Source organism: Balaenoptera physalus (assembly GCF_965194825.1).
Source record: "Balaenoptera physalus genome assembly, chromosome: 4".
Taxonomy (NCBI): Eukaryota; Metazoa; Chordata; class Mammalia; order Artiodactyla; family Balaenopteridae; genus Balaenoptera; species Balaenoptera physalus.
In genome coordinates this window covers 49,926,195-49,951,208 of record NC_138891.1, presented here as the reverse complement: position 1 = coordinate 49,951,208, position 25,014 = coordinate 49,926,195, and the positions used below count along the sequence as shown (strand labels likewise).

The following is a 25,014-nucleotide window of genomic DNA, read 5'->3' as shown; positions in this document are numbered from 1 at the left end:
TTCATACTAGCCAAAAACTGGAAACAGAGCAACACCCTTCAAAGGGTGAATGGTGAAACAAACTATGCAATACTACTCAGCAACCAGAAAGGAATGAACTGTTGATACATGCACTACTTGGATGGACTGGAAGTGAATTATACAGAATAAAAAGGCCAGTCCCCAGGCTTCCCTGGTGGCGCAGTGGTTGAGAATCTGCCTGCCAATGCAGGGGACACGGGTTCGAGCCCTGGCCTGGGAAGATCCCACATGCCGCGGAGCAACTAGGCCCGTGAGCCACAACTACTGAGCCTGCGCGTCTGGCGCCTGTGCTCCGCAACAAGAGAGGCCGCGATAGTGAGAGGCCCGCGCACCGCGATGAAGAGTGGCCCCCACTTGCCACAACTAGAGAAAGCCCTCACACAGAAACGAAGACCCAACACAGCCATTAATTAATTAATTAATTAATTTAAAAAATAGTAAGGTTATGATGCTGGTATATAGTATTAAAAAAAAAAAAGGCCAGTCCCCAAATGTTACATACTATGTGATTCCATTTACATGATCTTCTTGAAATAACAAAATTACAGGTTATGGATTGGAAGAGGGGTAGGTGGTAGGTGTGACTAAAAGCAATAGCACAAGTTCCCTTGGTGGTGATAGAACAATGCTGCATCTTGATTGTGGTGGTGGCTTCACAAAAGCTACATGTAAGAAAATTGCATTGGACTACACACACTCACACACACACACACACACACACACACACATGCACACACACAAAAGTGCATGTATAAGTGATGGAATCTGAATAAGCTCTGTGGCTGGTAGTGATGTCCATTTTCTGGTTTTGTTACTGTACTATAGTTATGTAGGATGTCAACACTGAGGGAGGGTGAAGGGTGCATGGACCTCCCTGTACATTTCTTTGCAACCTCCTGTGAATTATTTCATAATTAAAAGTTTTAAAAGCAGACATGATAGTACAGTGAACCTCCATGTACCTATCACGTGCTTCTACAATTACCAACTTTTGGCAAATCTTGTTTCATTTGGATCCTCCACACTTACCTCTCCCTGATATTATTCTGAAGCAATTCCCAGGCATCATAGCATTTGTATCCACCAACATTTCAGTAAAAGAACCTTTATTTTTATATATAACCATAACTCTGTGAATAATTTTTGTGTGGTAGGCATCTAATTCCTAGAGATTTTGCCCTCTTAATCCATCAGGGTTCATTACCTCAATTCATACATTTATAGAATTATTTCTTATTTTTCTTTACAGATTTTCCTTTTACATCCTTCTTTCCTTTCTTATCTTTTGGAGAATTCCTTCCTTTCTTTTGCAATTTCAGCAGGTCTTCAAATTTCCCAAATCCTTTGCGTACCATTATTCCACGCCACCATGCCTGAATCTGAAAACAAGAACAGTATCAGCTGGTATCACAATGGACTGGGGATGGTTACAGCTCTTTGTTCCGGTATGTAGTTTTCAAGATGTGGAGAATGGAATGTCACTAGAACTCTGAACCTTATTTTCTCTCTTTCTCAATTGGCCAGTCATCCGGGCAAAGCATTTTTCAAGTATTTGGTGCTTTATGTGCCAGGCACTGTTCTAGACATTTGGGAAACAGCAGTTAAATACCAATGTCACTGACTCTGTGGAGCTCACATCCCAGTGAGGGGAAGAGACAATAAACATTAAACACATGACTGTGTAATTCGACAGATGGCGGAGATGACAGTGCACAGCAAGGAGAATGGGTATGCCTGTGCCCTGCCTTCCTCTTGTTCCCGGACTACCTGCGCTCCTACCTACAGGCAGCCCTTACTTGTTCTTGAGATCCTATTCCTTTGCACCTACTCAGGAAATCTCTTCTCTAGTAGACTCTTCGAACCTGCCAGTGGCTCCCCGTTTCTCTCAGAATAAAAACTCAAGTCCTGGGCTCTCACCTTCTGAAATGGCCCACACTCTGTCTGTGGAGTGTGATTCTCCCAAGGTCATTTTCACCTTTTGAGATGGACGGCATTCTGTCTATGGAATGTGTATCTCTCTAAATAAATCCACATCTTAAACAAAAACAAACAAACTAACAAACCCCCCCCACAAAACTCAGGGCCTTGCAATGGCTTACAAAGCCCTATCCGATCTGCCCCTCCCTCCTGATCTCTTAACTCTCTCCCCCTTGCTCACTTGCTCCAGCAATGCAGGCCTCTTCACTGCTCAGACACACGTAGGCACTGCTCCAGCTCAGGGCCTTTGCCTTTACTGCTTGCTCTGCCTGGAACACTCTTCCTAATATTCAGATGGTTCACCCCTCCACTTCTTCAAGAATTTGCTCAATTGTCATTGCTATGGACTGAATTGTGTCCCCTGCTCCCGCAGTTCATATGTTGAAAAGCCTTAATTCCCAATGTGGTGGTATTTGGAGATTGGGCCTTAGAAGGTAATGAGGTTAGATAAGGTCATGAGGGTGAGGCTCTCATGATGGAATCAGTGCTCTTATAAGAAGAGACATCAGAAAGCTTGCTCTTTCTCTGTCACGTGAGGACACGGTGAGAAGGCAGCCGTCTGCAAGGCAGGAAGGGAGCCCTCACCAGAAACTGACCGTGCTGGCACCAGGGACCATCCCGGACTTCTAGCCTCCAGAACTGTGAGAAAATAAGTTTCTGTTGTTCAAGCCACCCAAGCTATGATATATTGTAATGGTTGCCTGAGCTAAGACAGTCGTTTTCCCAATGAGGCCTACCCTGACCATCTCATTAAATTGAAACCCCTATAAATCTAAAAAAAAAAAAAAAAAAAGATACAAATGAACTTATTTACAAAACAGAAAGAGACTCACAGACTTAGAAAACAAATTTATGGTTACCAGGGGGAAGGGTGGCAGGGGAGGGATAGATTGGGAGCTTGGGATTGACATGTACACACTACTATGTTTAAAATGGATAACCAACCAGGACCTACTGTATAGCACAGGGAACTCTGCTCAATATTCTGTAATAACCTAAATGGGAAAAGAATTTGAAAAAGAACAGATACATGTATATGTATAACTGAATCACTTTGCTTTAGACCCGAAACTAACACAACATTGTTAATCAACTATGCTCCAATATAAAATAAAAATTAAAAAAAAATAAGCTAACTGAAGTAATATCAGATGAAAGAACAGAGATTAAATATAGTAAGTGGCTACTTTAGTAGTCCAGTAGGATGGAACAGCAGTCTGAACTCTGCCAGTTTTCCCTGCCTAAATAAATGTTTGGACCAAAAACAAAATTTGAAACCCCTATAACACACACTCACGCACACACTACCTCTGGCAATCTCAGTCCTCCTTAGCTTGAGCTTTTTTGCAATACCAATTAATCACTTTCTAACATAGTATACAACTTTATGTTGTTTTATATTTCATGTTCTTATTCCTGTCACACTAGGCTTTAAGCAATATGAGGACAGAACTATTTGTCCATTTTGTTCAGGGAATGTATTTCCAGTGCCTGGTACATAGTAGCAGCTCAGTAAATATTTGTTGAACGAATGAGTGAATGAGGTGGGTGGAGGTATGCTGTTTTATATAAGGTGGATGAAGGGCAGATATGTGGATATTTGAGCAGAGGCTGAACTAAGTGAGGGCCAGTCTCGTCCACATCTGGGCAGAGGCAGGAGCCAGTGTTAAGGCTCTGAAGCAGGAGCATGCATGGGCCTTGAAAAAACACCAAGGACCCCATTTGTGACTGAAGTAAAGTGAAAATGGGAAGGATGAGATGCAGAGTGCAAGCAGCAGATCAGTTAAGGTGGTGATTTTCCAGGGGAACAGTATTGCCCAGAGGGGGATTCTGGAAATTTACGAGGCTTTTTGTGTGTTAAGATTTAACAGACCTCTATTCTGTGACATGCACCCTGGTCCACAAAGACTTTCCAAGAGTGTGCAGGCTTAGATAGGTTGGAAGCAACTCATTTCCAGAGCTTCAACTTCCATCCGTACCCCTCCCTAAAATGTATCTGCCAAGGAACACACCTGCTGATCCTCTAGTTGTAGCTGCCCCTTCACAACTGCCCCTCTGGCAGCCTCTCATCTACCTGAATCTGACCAGGGGGGTTGCCCTGGACTCCAAAAACCTCTGGGACACCAAAAAAAGAGATAATTAAAAATAGTAGGACTTCCCTGGTGGCGCAGTGGTTAAGAATCCGCCTGCCAATGCAGGAGACACAGGTTCGAGCCCTGGTCTGAGAAGATCCCACATGTGGTGGAGCAACTAGGACCGTGAGCCACAACTACTGAACCTGTGCTCTAAGCCTGCGAGCCACAACTGAGCCCCTGTGCTGCAACTACTGAAGCCTCTGCGCCTAGAGCCTGTGCTCCGCAACAAGAGAAGTCACCGCAATGAGAAGCCAGCGCACCTGTGACGAAGAGTAGCCCCTGCTCGCTGCAACTAGAGAAAGCCTGCGTGCAGCAACGAAGACCCAATGCAGCCAAAAATAAATAAATGTATTAAAAAAATAATAATATTGATGTTGGCTCTACAGACAGGGTAACCAATCCTTTTGTAAGTCAGGTGGTTTCCAGCTCTTTGCCTTCAAGAAAATTGAAATTAATTTGTCAGCTTAGAGCCTGCTATCTATTTTTTTGCGATATATCTGGAAGAAGTTCAGAGATATGTGAGGCCCTGTCACTTAAAACAAAACGATATAGGCAAAAAAAAAAACTTTTTCCATTCTTGTCAACTTAAGAATTTAAACGAGGTTTCTCATCTGTAAACTAAAAAATAGGAATGGAACTGATGCCAAACTTTATCTCATTCTAGCAATAATTAATATTTATGCAAGGATATATAAACTATGTGAAAAAGTCTTTCCAAAAATCCTGTAAGTCAAATAATTAAATATCAAAATTTATAATAGATTTTATATTGTTTTGGTCAATTTTATACTACTACTAATTGCACTAAGACTCAATCCAGAACATTACAACACTGTGATCATAGAAAAAGTTTTTAATTTAAAATTTTAATTTATATAAATATTTTTGTAGCCTAGAAGTATGAGGTGATCCGTAAATGACATACACACACACACTAAGGTTAATTCTGAGGGGAAAGTGGAATGGAAATACACGTTCAAGAAGAAAAAGAAATGACATCAAATTTTGGCATGTAAGATAAGAACTTGTTCAAGTATTTTGTAAATTGATGCTTACTGACATTTCAAATCATAATGGTACTTAGATTCCATTGGATACATTTTAAATACTGATCTAACAACTCTATTTTAAGATGTCAGTATGTAAAATTCACTGGAAAGTAAATCCTTTGCAATGATTTAAACTTAGTGGCAAAAAAGGTTAAATATCAATTTTAAAATGTGCAAGAGGGTGCACGGCTTTTCAAAATGCTTTTAGGAAGTATCCCCCAAATATTATTTTCATTCTTCCAGTGTAGTCATTCCTGAGTATATACATATTAAAATTAATATTTTAATATAAACTTTTTTCCTTTATGTTGCAGCTCGGGCATTATTTTGATTTATTAAAACTATGTTTGTGGTAGCTTATATTATCTATGAGTTTAATTTCAGAAGCGAAAAGGAGGTATCACACAATATTTACCAGGAAAGGGAGGATGTTAGGTCTGATATGATTGAGGGCCATTGATAAAGGGTCTTACAGACCAAAGACTAACTCTTATTTCAGGTAAAATGGAGAGTTGCCCACTTCAGCAGAGGCGTGGCAAGATCTGACCTAGGTTTTAACAGCGTAGGTCTGACTGCTGAGTGGAAGATGTATCACAGGGGAAGCAGGTGAGGAAGTAGGGACACTAGTTGGAGGGCTAATGCAGTCATCTCGGTGTGAGATGATGGGGGTTTGGACCAGTTGAATGAAGAATACTGAATACTGACTGAAGTGGACACGTTCCTGGGCTGTCTGGGATATCCTTATGTTTCCATGGGCTTGGTGGGCAAGGAGAGTGAGAAGGATCTTAGCCCTTTGATGCTAAGTTAGGGGCAGAGCAGAACTCTGGTCTCTAGACCTCTGATCCATAAATGCTTTCCTTTCTAATTTTTCAGCCTCATCTTACTGACTTTGTTAACATAAGCTTTTCACTCCAGTGAATAGTCCAACAGTTTTAGATAGTTTCCGAATTTGAAGTTTTGGTTTCTTTTGCCTATTTGTCGGCTTCTCATCTGACAAAGAGAAAAGGAACAGAAAACACAAAAAATGCTAGGATGATGTTAAAAAGTCTCTTGCTTAGCTCTGGGGATATAAAAGTAAATAAGAATCTCTATTCTCAAGGTATAGATGTGTACAGAGCAGCCTCATAAATCTATAGTTTAACACTAATCCCACTCCAAGCAACTGTGAATATGTTATACAAAATTTTTGCTGATTTTACCTTTGTTGCCATTGTCTTCATATTTCTTCTTTCTTTAAGGTACGCGCATACAGCCTCAGCGCCTTCGGCACACACTATCATTGGGGGTTCTTCCATGGGATTGCCCATCAGTGTCAGAACTTTTAGATTCACTAGACTATCCAAATTCTCTGGAAGATGGGTGATCAAGTTGTCCTCGAGCCGTAATTCTTTCAAAGCTGAAATGATTTTTTTAAAATAATGAATTTGTCTTAAAAACAAGCAAAATTAAAGCATGCATTCTTTAGTTCAATCACATTGAAGTGTTTGTTTCCTCCTATGCCATGTAACAAAAGATGGCACATTTAATGAGGCAAACCAAGTTCTCTTTTTTATAACAACTCAAACTTGTTGGAGCCAGTGTAAATCAGTGTTAGAGACAGGAAACTAGTAAATACTAAAAAATGTTGAGAACGTTCCATTCCTCCAGGGATCAAAGAGAGGATAAAAATGAGGAGTACCTCATACCCACCCCTGCCGCTACTCTTTGAATTATGTCCTACGGGTATGGGCAGGCAATAGCTTCCACTCATATTCCTTCATCCTCCTTTCATTAAAGAATAAGTCATAGCTTGAAAACACATCTATAAACCTGAAGATTCAGCACATTATGGCAAAAAAAAAGTTTTTATTTGGTTCCAGTAGGATCTCAGCAAAAGCCTGTTCAGTGAATGGATGGATTTACAAATAGTGGTTTAGCCTAGTGGAAAATGTTTGCATGTTCAAATATGAATCATGTATGATTTTTCATGTCAGTCATGTAGCTCCAAAAGTCTCCTCTTGCTAATTTCATTACTCTGGGTCAATCCTTTTCCTTTTATTCAAGTGACGTATTGACCTAATGCAAATTTAATACAGGACCGCCAACTCCAAATTCTGGCAGATAGTAGGTATTCAGTAAATTCTTGTTCATGGCATAATGACTATATGGATGAATGCTAACTTTCTTAGCAGTTGCCATTTTCTTTTCAATTCTTAATAAACAATCTAATTGCCTTTGTGAGGCTCTTAGCTGTACTAATCTGGCACCTGGCCTTCCCCACACCACTAGGAAGCTCTGCAAGGAGATGATGGGGTAGGTCTAAGCTCTCATCACTGAGATTGATCTTTAGTAGGGCAAGGAAGCCTTCAATCATGGGAAATGCTGGCCTCAAACTCCACTGGGCTGTGGATCTACAAAGATTCCTCACCTTGTGCTTGGCAAATGGCATCTGGAAGTTGCTTAATCAGATTGCAGCGGCAATCAAGAATTTCCAAGTTGGGCATTGATCCCAAGGATACAGGCAGGTACTTGAGATAATTGTTCTCTACATACAGCTCTTTAAGACTCTGAAATAACATGAGAGTATACCATAATGATCCTTACATTGATAAAAGAATTATGGTAACCAGAATGACCTGTGAGTTCCCATGTTCTTTCTTTCTTTTTTTTCTTTTAATATTTATTTACTGAGGCTGTTCCGGGTCTTAGTTGCTGCATGTGGACTCCTAGTTTCAGCATGCATGCAGGAGCTAGTTCCCCGACCAGGGATCGAACCTGGGCTCCCTGCATTGGGAGTGCAGAGTCTTACCCACTGGACCACCAGGGAAGTCCCTCCATGTTCTTTCAATGGGGATATTATGCATTGGGATAAAGGGAAAAACACATTTAAAGAATCATCATCAAAAACTACAATTATTTTTGAGTTAAGCCATCAGTTGCGGTTCCCATGTATGCAGGGAAAAGAGAACATGGGAATCTAGTGTTTATTTGTTTCACGAGAACTTTATGGAAAAACAGTTTGGATCATTTAACTACAAATATCATTTGCTCCCTTTCAACAGCTAATTCTCTGTGGCAGTTGCTACAGAACTGCAATTGTCACAAACATCAATCCAACATTGGCCAAGTGGATGTAGCCAAAATGTACAGAGAATAGGTTAACTATTTTCAGATTCACTGGGCAAGATTTTAATGTTTGCATTTCACCCTAAGATTTTGGAGAGTGTGGCGTGACATGTACAAGGAGCAAGTTGATGAAAGGAGTTCTATGAACACAGGGCAAAGGAATAGAGAATTAGGAACAGGTGAAAAGTACCTGTTCTGTACATGCCATTGCTCAGTTCCATGACTGGGAGTTATGTAGTGGCTTACACCTACTTTATCATTATTAAAGTGTAGCACCAGGAACATGAAAAAAAATCCTTTAAAGTACACATGCATAAAGACACTCTGGTATGGCTACTTTGAATGATGTCATCTTGTTGCTTTGCTAGGATTTAGCACAGTGCTGTGGACCCATCTTCAGCATGAACCTGGTGCAATAGTTAAGTACACCATGATATGCCTTCCACCATGCAGGGAGGGAAATCACACTGTCCCATCCAAAATGCAGACTCCCAGCCATGTCATCTGTATGATACCTTAACTTCAAAATAGTATAATTGTCAGGGAATATTTTTAAAAAGTGGAAATTAATTGGAAAGTGGTATGGCTCAGTTTCTGCAAATAAAACATGCCAAACCACACAGTAGAAACAAGTGTGGCTTGACATATCCAAGAGCAATTACAATAAAATGTTCTTGGAGTATGGATCCCGGGGCTGTTCAGGAAGACGGTGGAAGCCTCAAAGTGACACGGTGACTGCTTGCTGGGAGCTAGGGATCCTGTATGGATGATTCCACATGCAACCTGGGAGAACAACACCATGTCTTCTCAATAGCAGCCAATTTAAGCAATCAGGGCATGTTAATTCTTTGCCTGCTCGTTTAGGGAGGCTTACCTGTAGTTTCCTAATGCATTCTGGCACATGGGTAAGCTTGGCTCCCTGATCTTGGCCAATGTATAATTTCTCTAAAGACTCTAAAGAAAGGATTTCTTCTGGAAAGGAAGAAAACTGATTTCCAGTTAGTCCAAGAATCTTCAGTTTTGAAAGTAAACCAAAGTCTGAAGGTAACTGGAAGTATTCCAAAAAGATATGTTTCAGGTCAAGGTTATTTTTAACAGTAAGAAAATAAATTGGGCTTTTAGTTTTGAGGCAGAATGTTTAAAAAATAAGTAGAGCAATTTAGCATCTCCTACTGATGAAAAGTTAGCCCATATGTTTGCATATATAGTATTTATACTCATAGATCTAAAGTCTGGAGTTCTACTTTTCCCCCAGCCTCTCTGCTCTTTACTTTTATGCACCGGATAAAATTAGAGCAATTTTTAACCGACTTTATTGCAAATTTTTAAGCTGTAGTGTATCAAATGCTTGACACTACTGAAAGAAAAAGTACTAAGCTTATTAGTGTAATATTGCAACTATAATATTCATAATTAATTCTGTTATTGGAACTGATCAATTAGTGACATGACCTCTCTCTCACCCTTAAAGGCTTTAGCTCAGCAATTCTGAAACTTTAGTTAAAATCTCAGGTGGAAGGAAACAATGAATTACAATTGTATCTTCTGCCCTCCAGTGAATCCCAAGGCTATCTGTCCGGGTATTAGGCAGGCATTTCACAGACTCCCACTCCCAGACTTTCAGAGTTGGAAGGCCTTAAAAAGGTCTCTCTATTCTAACCCTCTAATATGGTGGTTGAATATGTTCCATAGCTAGCCATCCAGCCCATATTTAAACACCACCTCCTGGGATGAAAAGCTCATTGGATGAAGACCACTACTTATCAAATTTCCTTCTCCTGTCAAGCCAAAATCTGTGTCACTAATACATCCACCTATTGGCCTCTTTCTGGCCCTCTGGAACCACATGGAAAAATCTCATTCTTAAAATATGTGACACAATCACCCTATTGATTATGTTACAGAAATGCCTATTTTCTTGTAGGAAAAAAGGCCCAACTCTGTGTCTTAATAGCTTCTTAACTCATTTTGAAATATAGTTCCCTTATCTGGTTTTATTCCTCACTGGGAAATCCTTCCTCACAGGTCCCTGCTTCAGCCTTTGGGCTTTCCTCCCACCCATTCCCTAATCTGCCACTCTACTTTTCATGAGAATGGTTAATAGAGTTTGGCTCAGCCCAATCTCTCTCTAGATGGGTGGAATAGGTAAATAATTAGTGAATAGATTATCTCTATAGTGGGCTTTCTTTTGACCTACAGGCAAAAGTCTCATACACTTGGAATCTGCCATAAGACATTTTTCTCTTTATTGTGTAGTGTGAGGGTTCATTTTCTTAAAAAGTTATAAACTGTTTACAGTTTTACTTATTTATTAACATTAAAAAAAGAAAACTCAGAACAAGTCAACCTCCAGAGAAACTGATGTTTAAGCTTTCCTTCTCGGCTATTTCAAAATTCTTCATTAGGCCCTTAGATCCCTTCAATGGGAAGCATCTGCATTCAGTGCAGTCCAAAATAATGGGGAAAGAGTTTTCAATCTAACCACTTCATTATAACCTAGTCATTTCACTCTTATTGCTGTTTACTTAGTTCATAGGTTTAGCTTTTCTTTTTCAAAAGCCCACTGAATTTTAAAGGTTTTTTTTCCCCCAGGATATTTAAGATCTAATAATTAATCCCATCACAGTCATATTAAAGTATAGTGTAAGTAAATTTGGATGTACAGAAAACCTGCAGAGCGTCAAATGAGAACAATTATTGCTGACACTATAATTGAGCTGTAGCCATTCTGAGGTTGAATTTTCCCCCTTAATAGTGTGAATGAAAAATGTTAGCAGCCAAATCAGTAAACAAAAGATGTTGCAGCCACCTGACAGTGAGCCTTGAGGGAACTCAGGATGGAGACAAATGGGCTGCCCACTCCCAAGCCCTCAGCCACTGCAGTCAACCTCCACGGTGCACCCTGAGGAGACTCAGGATGGGAAAGCACAGGATACTGGCCCTAGATAGCTGAGGCGCATATCAAAGGAATGATTTCAGTGAGCCCAGACTCTTGCATCTTCCCATACACAGAAAAGCGCTAAATTCCTTAACTTGAGAATTTGGTTTTCTTTAATTAACAGTCATCTTTTGAAGTTCCGACTACCTAGACTTTGTTGCAAAAAGTCCTGTATATCTCCGCTCCTCCCTTCCGTCTGTGGAGCAGTCCCTCTGAGCTATCTGAGAGGCTGCGTCCCCCGCTTAAGTCCTCAGTTTTGTCCACCAAATAAAACGTAATTCTCAACTTTTAGGTTGTCCATCTTTTTTCAGTCAACAATAGAAATGTACCATACAAATAAAATCCATCTAGATACACACTGAAAGTTAGCTACTTTTGCCTCCATCTAGGCAAGAAAAAGCTACTGGCCAGGCTTCTAGCGCCAGAAGCCCATGAGGTAAATTTTGGGGTGTGAGAGATAAGGAGTTGGCTTAAGGGCAACGTGTCATTATGGAGAGAGATGCATTGGGAGGTTGCTGGAGGCATAATAGGAAATTGAAAAAGGAAGGCGAAAACCGCAGAAATACCATCATAAGAACTGAAGAATAATAAGCACTGGTACATGGAGATTTTCATGTTCAACATAATAACATTGAACGTGTTCACATTTCGGTGCAGTTTGACTTGCAGTAAAACTTGGTATTGGGTGAGGCTAATCTTTGTTAAGGAGCCATCTGTGTGTGATTCCCTCCTCCACCCTGATTTCTTAAAATGTCTCACAGGAAAGGATTAGGTATCACTCATGACTCAATAGGATTTAAGTGAACTTCCCAAGGGCGCCTTATATTTTGAGCCTTTCACTCCAACTGTGGAATGACAGACTTTGTTCACTATAAAAGGAATTTCTTACATGAGCTGCAGAAGAATTGGGAGACGGGCAGAGGGCTTCTCATAGAACCTCTAAAATCCTCCAAGGTGGGCTGCTACCTAAGTAGAGATTAAGTCCTAGATTCTCTTCCTAAATCTTAAAGTCATCATCAAAATATTTACTTCCTGAAAGGCAGTTTTGAAACTCTCTAGCAATGAGGAAAACCAAAAAAAAAAAAAAAAACCCCAAAGTTCTAGAAATTGAAAGTCGAGTAAAAGATTAAAAAAGAACAAAAAACAACTTTAAGGCTAGGACTTTTATCATGTACGAAGTACATGAGAGTGGAGTTCACGGCTAGGAAAAACAGACCTAATATTTGGTTACTGTTGTTGATTTCCAAACCTCCCTTTCTCTCTCTCTACAGTTGTCTTTTGCTTTTAACAGAACTCTGTTCTTTTAAATTTTCAAATATGAAAAAAAAATAATAAAGATATATTCAATATCTTGTAATAACCTATAATGGAAAAGCATCTGAAAAAGAAACATATATATACACAACTGAATCACTTTGCTGTACACCTGAAACTAATACAACATTGTAAATCAACTATACTTCAATAAAAACATAAAATAAAAAAAAAGCATCTGTACCCGCCGTCCAAACCTTTCGTTAATGAACAAAATGAAATACTGCAATTAAAATTGAGCTCTTATGATCCCATCCTCATCTCCTTGACTTCCTCCCTCTTCCAAGAGGCAGCCATTATTAGGAATTTTGTGAGGTTTTTTTCCAGTACATATTTTTTATACTTTTATTACATATAAAAATATCCATAAAATGTGTTGTGTATTGTGTGTATGTAGTTTTGTGTGATTAAAGATTTATATGTGATATAATATTCTGCAGTTAGGTGTTTTACTTTTTAATAAACATCACAATTTTGAGATCTATCCACGTTGGCACGTATAACTCCAGTTCACTTAAATTATTGTGTAGTATTCCATTTTACAAATATACCGCAATTTACTTGCGAATTCCTCTACCCACTGACATTTAGATTATCTCCCATACGTCATGATTATCAGCAATGCTATGATGAACGTTTTTGAACACACCACCCTGCATACATGTGGGAGGGTTTCTCTGGGGACAAACTGATTTTGCAGTTTCCCATGAATGGAACGTTAAGGCCTAAGGTTGTATGTGTCAGAGAACTCTGCTGTTTCAGGAAACCCCGTTAGGAGGTGGTCTTGTTAAGAACATGAACCCTGCAACCCAATGCTGTGGGCTGGCAGCCTGACTCTCTCATGTACAGGTGTGTGGCCTTGACAAGTTAGTTAAGCTCCCCATGCCTCATTTTTCCTCATAGATCATTGAGGATAATATCACCCACACTGAAAAGTTATTGTGAGGATTAAATGGGATAATATCAATACATGTAAAACATTTAGCCCAGTGACTGGCACATACATATTGTAAGTAACCGTCAGCTACCATTTATGATCACTATTGCTATTCAGGGGGGAAAAGTAACATAAATGGTGACCCTGTTGGATACATCTGTTAACCCCGGATTTTCACTCATAAACTCAGTTCGAATTTCCTGATGTTTAGACACGGAACTACGCCAATTTAGGGCCGGAAGGGCCCTTGGTGGGAGCATAGCGACAGCCAGGAAGGGAATCGGTACCTGGCATATTTTATTATCATCCAGCGCCAGGATTTCCAGGTTCTGCAGCTCACAGATCTGCAACGGACAGCGTTCCAGATAGTTCTGGCTGAGATCGAGGAAGCGCAGGTTAACCAGGCGTCGGAAGGGGCGGCGCAGCACCCGCAGGCCGGTGTTGTGCAGGTAGAGCAGGTGCAGCGAGGTCCACCGGCAAAGGAGGTGCGGCACCTTCTCCAGGCGGTTCCCGCTCAGCCCAATCTCCGTCACCTGCGAGAGCTCGGCCAGGGTGTGCGGGATGGAGTGGAGGCGATTGTGGGATAAATCCAGCACCGACAGCTTGGAACACTGGCACAGCGACTCCGGGAGAACAGGCAGGCTGTTGTACGCCACGTAGAACTTCTGCAGCTTCGTCAGGTTCCCAATCTCTTCTGGGATGACACTTAGCTTGTTCTCATCCAGGTCAATGACCTCCAGGTTGTAGAGACCACACAGCTCCAGAGGGAAAACTTCAAGTTGGTTTCGCTTCAGGTGGATCTCCCTCAGCTTGGTCTGGTTCACCATTTCCTTGGGCAGAGATTTCAGGTGGTTTCCCGCCAGTCCGAGCAGCTCGAGGTGGTGAAGGTGTTTACAGACGAGGATGGGGATCTCCGCCAGGTCCATGCGGTAGAGGCGGAGCTCACGCAGCTTGCGGATACCGCTGACGACCCGAAGGGACGAGGCCGGGAGCGGGTTGTCGCTCAGGTCCAGGCCCTCCAGGTTGCTCAGCTTCCCCAGCTCGGGGCACAGATTCTTCAGCTTGTTCTTGTTCAGGTAGAGGATCCTGACGTTCCTTAAATGCTGAATATCCTTGGGGATTTCTGCAATCTGGTTGTTTTCCAGATGCACTTCCTCTAATTCTCGTAAGCCTAAAATCTCCGCTGGAATGGTACGCAAGCTCTGATTAGAAGCGTCAATGAAAAATGTTCTATCAGAGACCTGTTGTGGATCATTTTTCTGATGAATTCTAGATGAATGTCCTGATTTTGTGCTGTCATTTGACATTATTCTGATGGAAAGTTCAAATATTCAAAATCTGAAATATTGTGAAAAGAAAGAAAAAAATATCAGTTTACCTGCCACCAGATTTGGTATCCTTAAGAGAAATAAAATTCAGTTGATTAAATTTAGTGCTCACTACGACACAACATAAAATGTAGGTTTTTGTGTTTCATGTTGGGAGAAGACTCCTCTTTCTCCTAACAGGTTGACTCATACTTTAAAAAAAGGATTGTCTAATTTCAGTTTTTAGAAATGCCTCTTTTGATTCTATTTTCAGGTTGGATGTGGAAGGTTGCAAAAGATCATTGCTCTTACCATAAACACCGAGAAAACATTAGGAAAAAAATAGTATTTTAAAATATTGCATTTGGGGGAGTTCCCTGGTGGCTTAGTGGTTAGGATTCCGGGCTTTCACTGTCGTGACCTGGGTTCAGTCCCTGGTCAGGGAACTGAGATCCCGCAAGCTGCGTGGCCAAAAAACGAAACAAAAATTGCATTTTTCCTTAAAACCCCCAGAGAGTTGTGGATGTAAAGAAGGCCAGTAGAATTAAATTCTAGAGATGGACTAGCCGTTCCTAAATAAGGAGAGACCAGTGGGCACTTTCATGCCCGGTGGCATTTTCAAGTTGGGGACTGGCGTGTGGAGAAGCAAGCCTGCCATAGGCACAGGCAAAGGAACTTCTGGGACAAGGAAAAACCAGCCAAACTTTTAACAGCCATGTGTGAGCGGGCACGGTGGGTTAGAATCTGTCAAACCGAGGGTAGTCATCAGTCAGATCCATTAAACTATAACTTGCTTAATAAATAATACACTGTAACCTGTCTTCACTGATCAAGCTCGCTTTAATTGTTTTTACAAAAACTTGCATCCAAGCATCGCGTACCCTAAACAATACGTTACAAGACCCATTCACCACCCCTATAGATAGTATCTCTGACGTAGGCGTCGTAAGGTGTTTGCCGATTTGTTTTTCAGGAACTTGGAGTCAGCTATGGTCCAGGTGGCTCTCCAGCCAGTTAAGACTGGTTGGGACTACTGACCCTGCAACTGGGCATGTACGAGTGTCTGATCGGTGACCGTTTGCCGTCAAAGGGTCAAAAACTCCACCCTCAGAGGACACTAATGTCACGGTATTCTGAACATGTGTCCCATGAAGAATCATGTAGCTTAGTTGTGCCTGCGCAGAACGACGATTACCTCACTTTTTTCTTATCTTTCCCCATGCTCCCCACACCTCAGGCGACCCTGCTTCTTTATCTCATAAATATCCTAAGCCCCTTGTCTTTGGGGAGGTGGATTTGTGACTTGTTCTTTTGTCTCCTCGCTTGGCTGCTTTGTGAATCAACCCTTTCTCTGCTGCAAACTTCCACATCTCAGTGTTTGGCTTGCTGTGTTCTCAGGCAGATGATCCTGGTTGGTAGCATCAGGAGCTGAATGCAGAGCCAATTCTCCCCACCAGCTAGTTCACCCCTAATTGACTGGGGTTGACTCCGTGGCCTTAGGGAAAGTTGCAGGTGGGATGAAAAAGTAGAGAGCGATCCTCTTGTCTCATGGTCTTAGATCCCTAAGCCTGGCTTGGGGAAAGCATTTCAATCCCTAAATATGACATTTGAAATTGCAGTGAACGGAAATGAATTAAAGTTGCAACCCAGAAAGAAATTAAAGGGACAGATAGATCATGTCCATGGGTTAGAACTCTCAATGGTAAGATGTCAGTAGTCCCCAAACCGATCTATTGTTTCAGTGCAATCCCAATCAAAATCTCAGCAAGCTTTCTTTTTTCTTTTTGGTAGAAGTTCATATGCTGATTTTAAAATTTATATGAAAACGTAAAAGACTTGGAATTGCAAAAGACAATCTTGAATAATAACAAAAGTGGCAGACTTACACTACTAGATTGACAAATCTTACAAATCTAAGATGTTAATTTTGTATTGCAGAAGACTAAGCCCTTGGTTGTTAATACACACACACACACACACACACACACACACACACGTGCACATGCACAGCCTAAGGGGGAGGCAGGGAAGACTATGACATGATGGTGGCCAGGTTGATTGTGGCATCTCTGCACTTGCCTTTTAGGGTGGCGGCTTTCCTGCTGGAGGACGAGGCCTCCCATCCAGCACAGAGGCCCAGGCAAGATGGAGGGGGGTGAGTTTCCAGCCCCACACTTAATATTATTGCTTCTTGCAGCATAGCAGCATGGGGTTCAGATCCTCGTTGCTATATGCCTAGCCTCAAAAAGAGCTCTGGGATGGTGTTGTCCTCTGTTATTTAAAGAAAGGAGAAGATGGGGAATTCCCTGGTGGTGCAGTGGTTAGGCCTAAGTGCTTTCACTGCCTTAGGCCCGGGTTCGATCCCTGGTCGGGGAATACCACAAGCTGTGTGGCCAAAAAAAAAAAAAAAACCAGAGAAGATGTATCATGGATTAAATTATGTCTAGAACTAGTTGTCTCCAACATCTTTGTCCTTATCTAATACTGTTCAGTCCCATAGGATAAAATCTAATTTCCTAAATACACATGACTGACAATGCTGACAGCTCCTAGGCAAGCAACAGTATCCAGACTGAGGTGATAATATAAATAAAATAGAAATAGAGAACACCAAGGACACTTAGTTATGTGCTCTAGGTTTTACTTAACCAATTTAATCCTCACAAGAACTCTAAGGAGGCACCATTACAATCCCTGTTTCACAGGTAAAGAAAGTAAATAACTAAAAGGGCTCTTCTCAGGACATAGTAGGAAGCAGGAGCAGAGCATTTGACTTAACCTCACCTCCTCACCTAGGTTTTTAACATCATTTGTTCACGAGAAGCCTGGTTTTTTGTTTTGTGTTTTTTAATTGTGGTACATTTCTTCTCAATTTTATTTATTTATTTATTTATTTTTGGCAGTGTTGGGTCTTCGTTTCTGTGCGAGGGCTTTCTCTAGTTGAGGCGAGTGGGGGCCACTCTTCATCGCTGTGCGCGGGCCTCTCACTGTCGTGGCTTCTCTTGTTGCGGAGCAGAGGCTCCAGACGCGCAGGCTCAGTAACTGTGGCTCACGGGCCCAGCTGCTCCGCGGCATGTGGGATCTTCCCAGACCAGGGCTCGAACCCATGTCCCCTGCATTGGCAGGCAGATTCTCAACCGCTGCGCCACCAGGAAAGCCCGAGAAGCCTGGTTTTAATTAAAATCTTTCTTCTTGGGTGTGAAGTTTCAGGCTTGATTTTTCTTTTCCAGTCTTCCTACACAGTCATCTGGGGGAAATTTGTGTGCACTGGCCACTCTAATTAGGGTTCGCACAAGTATATCTGGGCTTCCAGACACATAAAAGAACTTATTTCTCTTAACATTCCTCCTTCTCCGTGATGAGACCTTCCTAGAAGGTCTTGAATGTGTGTGTGTATTATCTCACATTAATCATATCCCATATGTGTTTGGAATCAAGTTGCTAGCCCTCTGAAAGCTATTTATATTGTATATGCTTAGTGGACTTAATAAAAGGGGGTTCTAAAGCCAGGATTTGCAACAGCTGCCAGTAAATAAGAATGGGGAAGATTGATTCTTTATTGGCTATTTTTTCCTAGGGATTACTTTCTGAATGTGGTCAAATTAACTTATTACAACCCAGTATTACTGAGAAGTTTCAGAGTGGAATTACTGTTGCATCGTCATTCAAGGAGTGAGGGTTTGGAGAGTTTAATGAATAGCCCTTCTTTGTGTAAATTTAATGCCCAAGAAAACCATTTAAGAAAATAACTCTCTCAAGTTTACATCAAGTGTTGATACTTCTGTCTCCAAGTCTAATTACACACAAACTGGATAGGTAAGATTAGGGTCCTGAGGTTAATATGACATGTGACTCTCTCTGATAGCAAAAATAACCATTTCTAGTTAAAATAATTTCAAGATTTTACTTAAAACTTCACCTGGGAGATCTTCTCCCTCTAACACAGACAAACTAAAAGTAACCTTAATTAACCTAGGACTGGAGAATCATGTAATGGTAACACCACCCCTTGCTTTGATAAAAATTTCTGGGAAACTATAAAATCCCTTGAAAAAATTTTAAGTCTCCTCTCAAGTAATACTGAGATGAAGTTCCATGTAAACTTCCAACTTGAAGTTCCATATAAACTATAGAAAGTTGAGTGGACAACTTTCTATAAGCAAGTAATTTTAGATTTTGGGCAGGGGCAAGGGAGAATCTACATGGCTCAGCTAATAATAAAGGCAGATTCTCTGGGTGTGATATTGTGATATAATAAGAAATATATGGTCTTGGTCTTTTCCCCCAAGTTCTTGACACAAGAACTTCTAAAACCCTTGGAATTTTCTGAGTAATAGGAATGAGAATAGAGGAATGGAGCATCTCTTGCTATTCATAATAAGCCCCTTTCAACCACACCTGAGTTTATACTAATCAGGTGACTCTAGTTGGGGCCCCAGATAGCTTCAGGATGGAGGCTGGTTGCCAGAGGAATGAACACATGTTTAGAGGGGTGGAACTTTCAGCCTCAGCCCCCAATCTTAGAGAAGGGGAGAGGGGCTGGAGATTGAGTTAAATCACCAATGGCCAATGATTTAATCAGTCATGCCTCTGTAATGGAACCTCCATAAAAACCATCTTTGGTTTAGAGAGCTTCTGAGTTGGTGAACACACAGAGTACTGGGAGGGTGGTGTGCCTGGAGAGGGCACAGAAGCTCTGCATCACTTCCCCATACATTGCCCTATGCATCTCTTCCATTTGGTTGTTCCTGAGTTGTATCCTTTAAAATAAACTGGTAACAGTAATGTAGGGAAGCAAAACTTGCCATCCTAAAATATCTCTTTAGTGTACAGATTATTTCAAGGTGAAAACAATCAAGGCCCAAAAAACTCAAGAGGAAATTTTTTTTTAAACATCTTTATTGGAGTATAATTGCTTTACATTGTTGGGTTAGTTTCTGCTGTATAACAGAGTGAATCAGCTACACGTATACATATATTCCCGTATCTCCTCCCTCTTGCATCTCCCTCCCACTCTCCTGCCTCCCCCAATCCCACCCCTCTAGGTGGTCACAGAGCACAGAGCTGATTTCCCTGTGCTATGCAGCTGCTTCCCACTAGCTATCTGTTTTACATTTGGTAGTGTATATATGTCCATGCCACTCTCTCACTTTGTCCTACCTTACCCTTCCCCCTCCCCATGTCCTCAAATCCATTCTCTGCATCTGTGTCTTTACTCCTGTCCTGCCCCTGGGTTCATCAGAACCATTTTTTTTTGTTTTTTTAGATTCCGTATATATGTGTTAGCATACGATATTTGTTTTTCTCTTTCTGACTTACTTCACTCTGTATGACAGATTCCAGGTCCATCCACCTCTTTTTATGGTTGAGTAATATTCCATTGTGTATATGTGCCACATCTTCTTTATCCATTCATCTGTCGATGGGCACTTAGGTTGCTTCCATGTCCTGGCTATTGTAGATAGTGCTGCAATGAACATTGTGGTACATGACTCTTTTTGAATTATGGTTTTCTCAGGGTATATGCCCAGTAGTGGGATTGCTGGGTCATATGGTAGTTCTATTTTTAGTTTTTTAAGGAACCTCCATACTGTTCTCCATAGTGGCTGTATCAATTTACATTCCCACCAACAGTGTAGGAGGGTTCCCTTTTCTCCACACCCTCTCCAGCATTTACTGTTTGTAGATTTTTTGATGATGGCCATTCTGACCGGTGTGAGGTGATACCTCATTGTAGTTTTGATTTGCATTTCTCTAACGATTAGTGATGTTGAGCATCCTTTCATGTGTTTGTTGGCAATCTGTATATCTTTTTGGAGAAATGGCTATTTAGGTCTTCTGCCCATTTTTGGATTGGGTAGTTTTTTTGATATTGAGCTGCATGAGCTGCTTGTATATTTTAGAGATTAATCCTTTGTCAGTTGCTTCGTTTGCAAATATTTTCTCCCATTCTGAGGGTTGTCTTTTCATCTTGTTTATGGTTTCCTTTGCTGTGCAAAAGCTTTTAAGTTTCATTAGGTCACATTTGTTTATTTTTGCTTTTATTTCCATTTCTCTAGGAGGTGGGTCAAAAAGGACCTTGCTGTGATTTAAGTCATTCTGCCTATGTTTTCCTCTAAGGGTTTTATAGTGTCTGGCCTTACATTTAGGTCTTTAATCCATTTTGAGTTTCTTTTTGTGTATGGTGTTAAGGAGTGTTCTAATTTCATTCTTTTACATGTAGCTGTCCAGTTTTCCCAGCACCAATTATTGAAGAGGCTGTCTTTTCTCCATTGTATATTCTTGCCTCCTTTATCAAAGACAAGGTGACCATATGTGTGTGGGTTTATCTCTGGGCTTTCTATCCTGTTCCATTGATCTATATTTCTGTTTTTGTGCCAGTACCATACTTGTGCCAGTCTTGATTACTGTAGCTTTGTAGTATAGTCTGAAACTGGGGAGCCTGATTCCTCCAGCTCTGTTTTTCTTTCTCAAGATTGCTTTAGCTATTCGGGGTCTTTTGTATTTCCATACAAATTGTGAAGTTTTTTGTTCTAGTTCTGTGAAAAATGCCATTGGTAGTTTGATAGGGATTGCATTGAATCTGTAGACTGCTTTGGGTAGTATAGTCATTTTCACAATGTTGATTCTTCCAATCCAAGAACATGGTATATCTGTCCATCTGTTTGTATCATCTTCAATTTCTTTCATCAGTATCTTACAGTTTTCTGCATACAGGTCTTTTGTCTCCTTAGGTAGGTTCATTCCTAGGTATTTAATTCTTTTTGTTGCAATGGTAAATAGGAGTGTTTCCTTAATTTCTCTTTCAGATTTTTCATCATTAGTGTATAGGAATGCAAGAGATTTCTGTGCATTAATTTTGTATCCTGCTACTTTACCAAATCCATTGATTAGCTCTAGTAGTTTTCTGGTAGCATCTTTAGGATTCTCTATGTATAGTATCGTGTCATCTGCAAACAGTGACCGCTTTACTTCTTCTTTTCCGATTTGGATTCCTTTTATTTCTTTTTCTTCTCTGATTGCTGTGGCTAAAACTTCCAAAACTATGTTAAATAACAGTGGTGAGAGTGGGCAACCTCGTTTTGTTCCTGATCTTTGTGGAAATGGTTTCAGTTTTTCACCGTTTCCCTACTGTTGCCAAATTATTGATCTGAAATAGCTTCTCAGGACTTATTTCTTTTAAATAGACTCAAAGTGGCATTTTATCCATTTCAAAAATGTTTATATCTTTCAGTCCTGCACCCATACCACCAAACTATAGACCTAGTAATTTATAAACAAAACCTTTTTTCTTCTTTTTCTTTTTTAAAATTTGGGTTTTCAAACTGTTATCTTGCATAACGAATGAGCAAGAAGGCATTGGGCACTGTTCCATTTACTAATCATTGATATACTTTCTCATCTCTTCAGAAAATAAGAATGTAGACTTCATATAACTCACTCTTCTTTTATCCATGGGCCAAAACATTTTTAATAACAGAACACCAATTTTTCCATATTCAGTACACAAACAACATGCATGCATTAACCCCACCAGAAATCAGCACTTCAGCAGAAAATTCAACCAGGAATTTACTCTGCTTGCTAGCAGCTCAGTTGAGCCATCTGAGAGTTGGAAAAAATAGCTAATGAATATATTAAATATTAATTTCCCCAGATCATTTGAGTTCTATCTCCATCTTATCAGGAAATAACTTACTAGACCATATTATCTGTGTTTCCTCAAGACATGACTTCCTTAAGTCATAATTAAACACCATGCTGTTGGCTTTTTAAATAAAATAAAAATAAAAGAAAGAATCATTTGAAAAATATTTCTGGATCTTCTACAAACCTATAGTCAAAGACATGTCTATTAAGTTACTTACATAAATATACACCGACTAAGCCTTCCTACTATAAGGTGCCAGAGAAATGTAAATGCTGCCTTTTATTGAAGCATGGGGATCGCATACAGTCAGCCCTCCGTGTATCTGATGGTTCCACATCCATGGATTTGACCAACCTCAGACGAAAAATATTTGACTAAAAAAATCCAGAAAGTTTCAAAAAGCAAAACTTGCATTTGCCGTGCCCTGGCAACTATTTCATAGCTTTTACGTGGTATTTACAGCTGTTTATATAGCATTTACATTGTATTAGGTATTATACGTGGTCTAGAGGTGATTTAAAGGATGCAGGAGAATGTGCATTGGTTATTTGCGAATACTATGCCGTTTTATATAAGGGACTTGAGCATCCACAGATATTGGGATCCGAGTGGGTCCTGGAACTAATCCCTGAGGATACCGAGGGACGACAAGGAATGACATCCTCACATATTTTCTTTGGTTCTGACTTCTAGAAAGCTCAGATTCGAGTTAGACCTCTACTCCGAGTTCTTGATTCACCCAGTGAATCCACTCAGCATCCCTCTCCCCTGCTCCCCTACCCCCCCAGTCAGGGAGGGTTTTTTTCCCCCAAACTACATCCCTCCTCCATATCTGGAAATCACTGGGGGTGATGAGAAAGGTACTAATGGAAATGAGCTGTACATGTGGTGTCTTTTTGACCATCCTATTTGATACGCATTTTGACATTGCAGGCTGTCGTTCTGTGTAAATACTGTTTGTGTTTTGCTAAGGCAGATGGGGAGAACAGTGCTGTAGGTGCCGTTTGTCTGGTTAAAGCAGCTCTTTCCTGTTTATCCTGTTCTGACCTTGTTTGTTAGTCACTCTCTAGAACAAAAGTCTAATTCTGCCCTTCTTGCTCCTTTGGAAGAGTATTCTTCCCTTCCCCTGGGGCAGCAATTAATTAATCCTCAACCTCTCTTTCCCCTATTTTCTTAACTCAAAATTCTTTAAGGGAGGAATAGGGAAGGGCGGGTGCTGAACTGCACCTACACTCACATTTCAGTATTTCAGGCTACCTCTCAACTTTGTTTGTAGCACGTGGGGTAAATGAAAATATAATTGTCTTTTCTATCATCATCATGTGTAATCTGAAGAAATACTTCAAGAGATGCTTAAAATCTGTGGGCTACACAGGGTTTCAAGAGACCTCTGCCTTGCCTGGCACAATTTCTTGGCAGTGGAGCGGTGGTCTGGAATTGGCTGGTGGGGGAGTGGGAAGGAGAGAGGACTCAGACATTTTGTTTTTCACCTTTGAACTGTCTTCCTAAATGGCCTGTTTTTACCTTGAGGATCTTCCTTGCACCTTTGCTCAGGCAAGGAGTCTCTGACTGGCTCCAGAGTCCTCTACAGCAGGGGTCCCCAACCCCTGGGCCATGGACCAGTACCGGTCCGCAGCCTGTTAGGAACCGGGCCGCACAGCAGGAGGTGAGTGGCGGCGAGTGAGCGAAGCTTCACCTGCCACTCCCCATCGCTCCCCATCGCTCACATTACAGCCTCAACCATCCCCACCCCCACCCCCACCCCACATGCCTCCCCCCCCCCACCCCATGTCTGTGGAAAAATTGTCTTCTACGAAACCGGTCCCTGGTGCCAAAAAGGTTGGGGACCGCTGCTCTACAGGGGCCTACCACTTCTCTTTGATCTATGGTAACCCCAAATAGAGGGCCTTCCTTCCCTCCTTCCTTTTCTTCTCTCCCCCAGGCCCAAGTACCAAATCCTGACCATGTTACCCTGTAACTATCGCTGGGTTCTGTCTCCTTCTCATTCCCCAAAGTCCAGTCTTAGCTGAGGCTTTATGATCTCTCCTGAGCTGCTTCATACTGCATCTCCCCTAGGTCGTGTCAAATTCATCCTCCATCAGCTGTTCCCCATCTGAGAGCTCCCAGTGCCCTGCCCCGTACAGCTGTGCTTCTCAGAGGATGCACAGGACTCCACGTGGATCTGGCCTCGCTTGCCACACAGCTCCCCCTTCGCCCCCAATACAGACACAGTCTGGGCTCATCTGGGCAGCCTCAAGTACCTGCACATCTCCAGAAACACACAAAGCAGTTTTGCCCTCTGGCAGGTTCACCCGGGCCAGTCAGGATGATACCTCTTCCAAGAAGCCCTCCCTAATGCCCCCCCCTCCACAAGACTGATCGACAAGCCCCTTTATGCCCCCTTACCTCCACGCCCCATCCGTGCTAGTGCCACTCTGTGCTTTTGCGCCTGGCCTCCGCAGGTATGTGCACACTTTGGGGAGAGGACTGTGTCATAATCGTTTTTGTATCCCCGGCCCCTAGCCCGTCAGCTGTGCCCCCTAAACCTCGAGAACTTCCCCCTGCAAAGGAGCCAGGGTG

At 41.4% G+C, this 25,014-nt stretch overlaps 1 protein-coding gene across 3 annotated transcripts; it reads right to left on the bottom strand.

The window, feature by feature from the left end:
- Positions 1–73: 73 nt before the first annotated feature.
- On the bottom strand, positions 74–25,005 carry LRRIQ4 (leucine rich repeats and IQ motif containing 4). Of its 3 annotated transcripts, none has more exons than XM_082458992.1 (5): positions 24,841–25,005; positions 13,764–17,168; positions 7,590–7,728; positions 6,382–6,578; positions 74–1,400 (listed from the first exon to the last, which is right to left on the bottom strand). In XM_082458992.1, the coding sequence occupies exons 2-5, from the start codon at positions 14,781–14,783 to the stop codon at positions 1,248–1,250; spliced, it is 1,509 nt and encodes a 502-aa protein (XP_082315118.1). In that variant the 5' UTR covers positions 14,784–17,168; positions 24,841–25,005; the 3' UTR covers positions 74–1,247. The 3 variants fall into 3 exon arrangements, with proteins under 3 accessions (XP_082315118.1, XP_082315119.1, XP_082315120.1); XM_082458993.1 differs by having other exon boundaries at positions 13,764–14,814; XM_082458994.1 differs by lacking the exon at positions 24,841–25,005 and adding an exon at positions 9,162–9,335 and having other exon boundaries at positions 13,764–17,637.
- Positions 25,006–25,014: the final 9 nt, after the last annotated feature.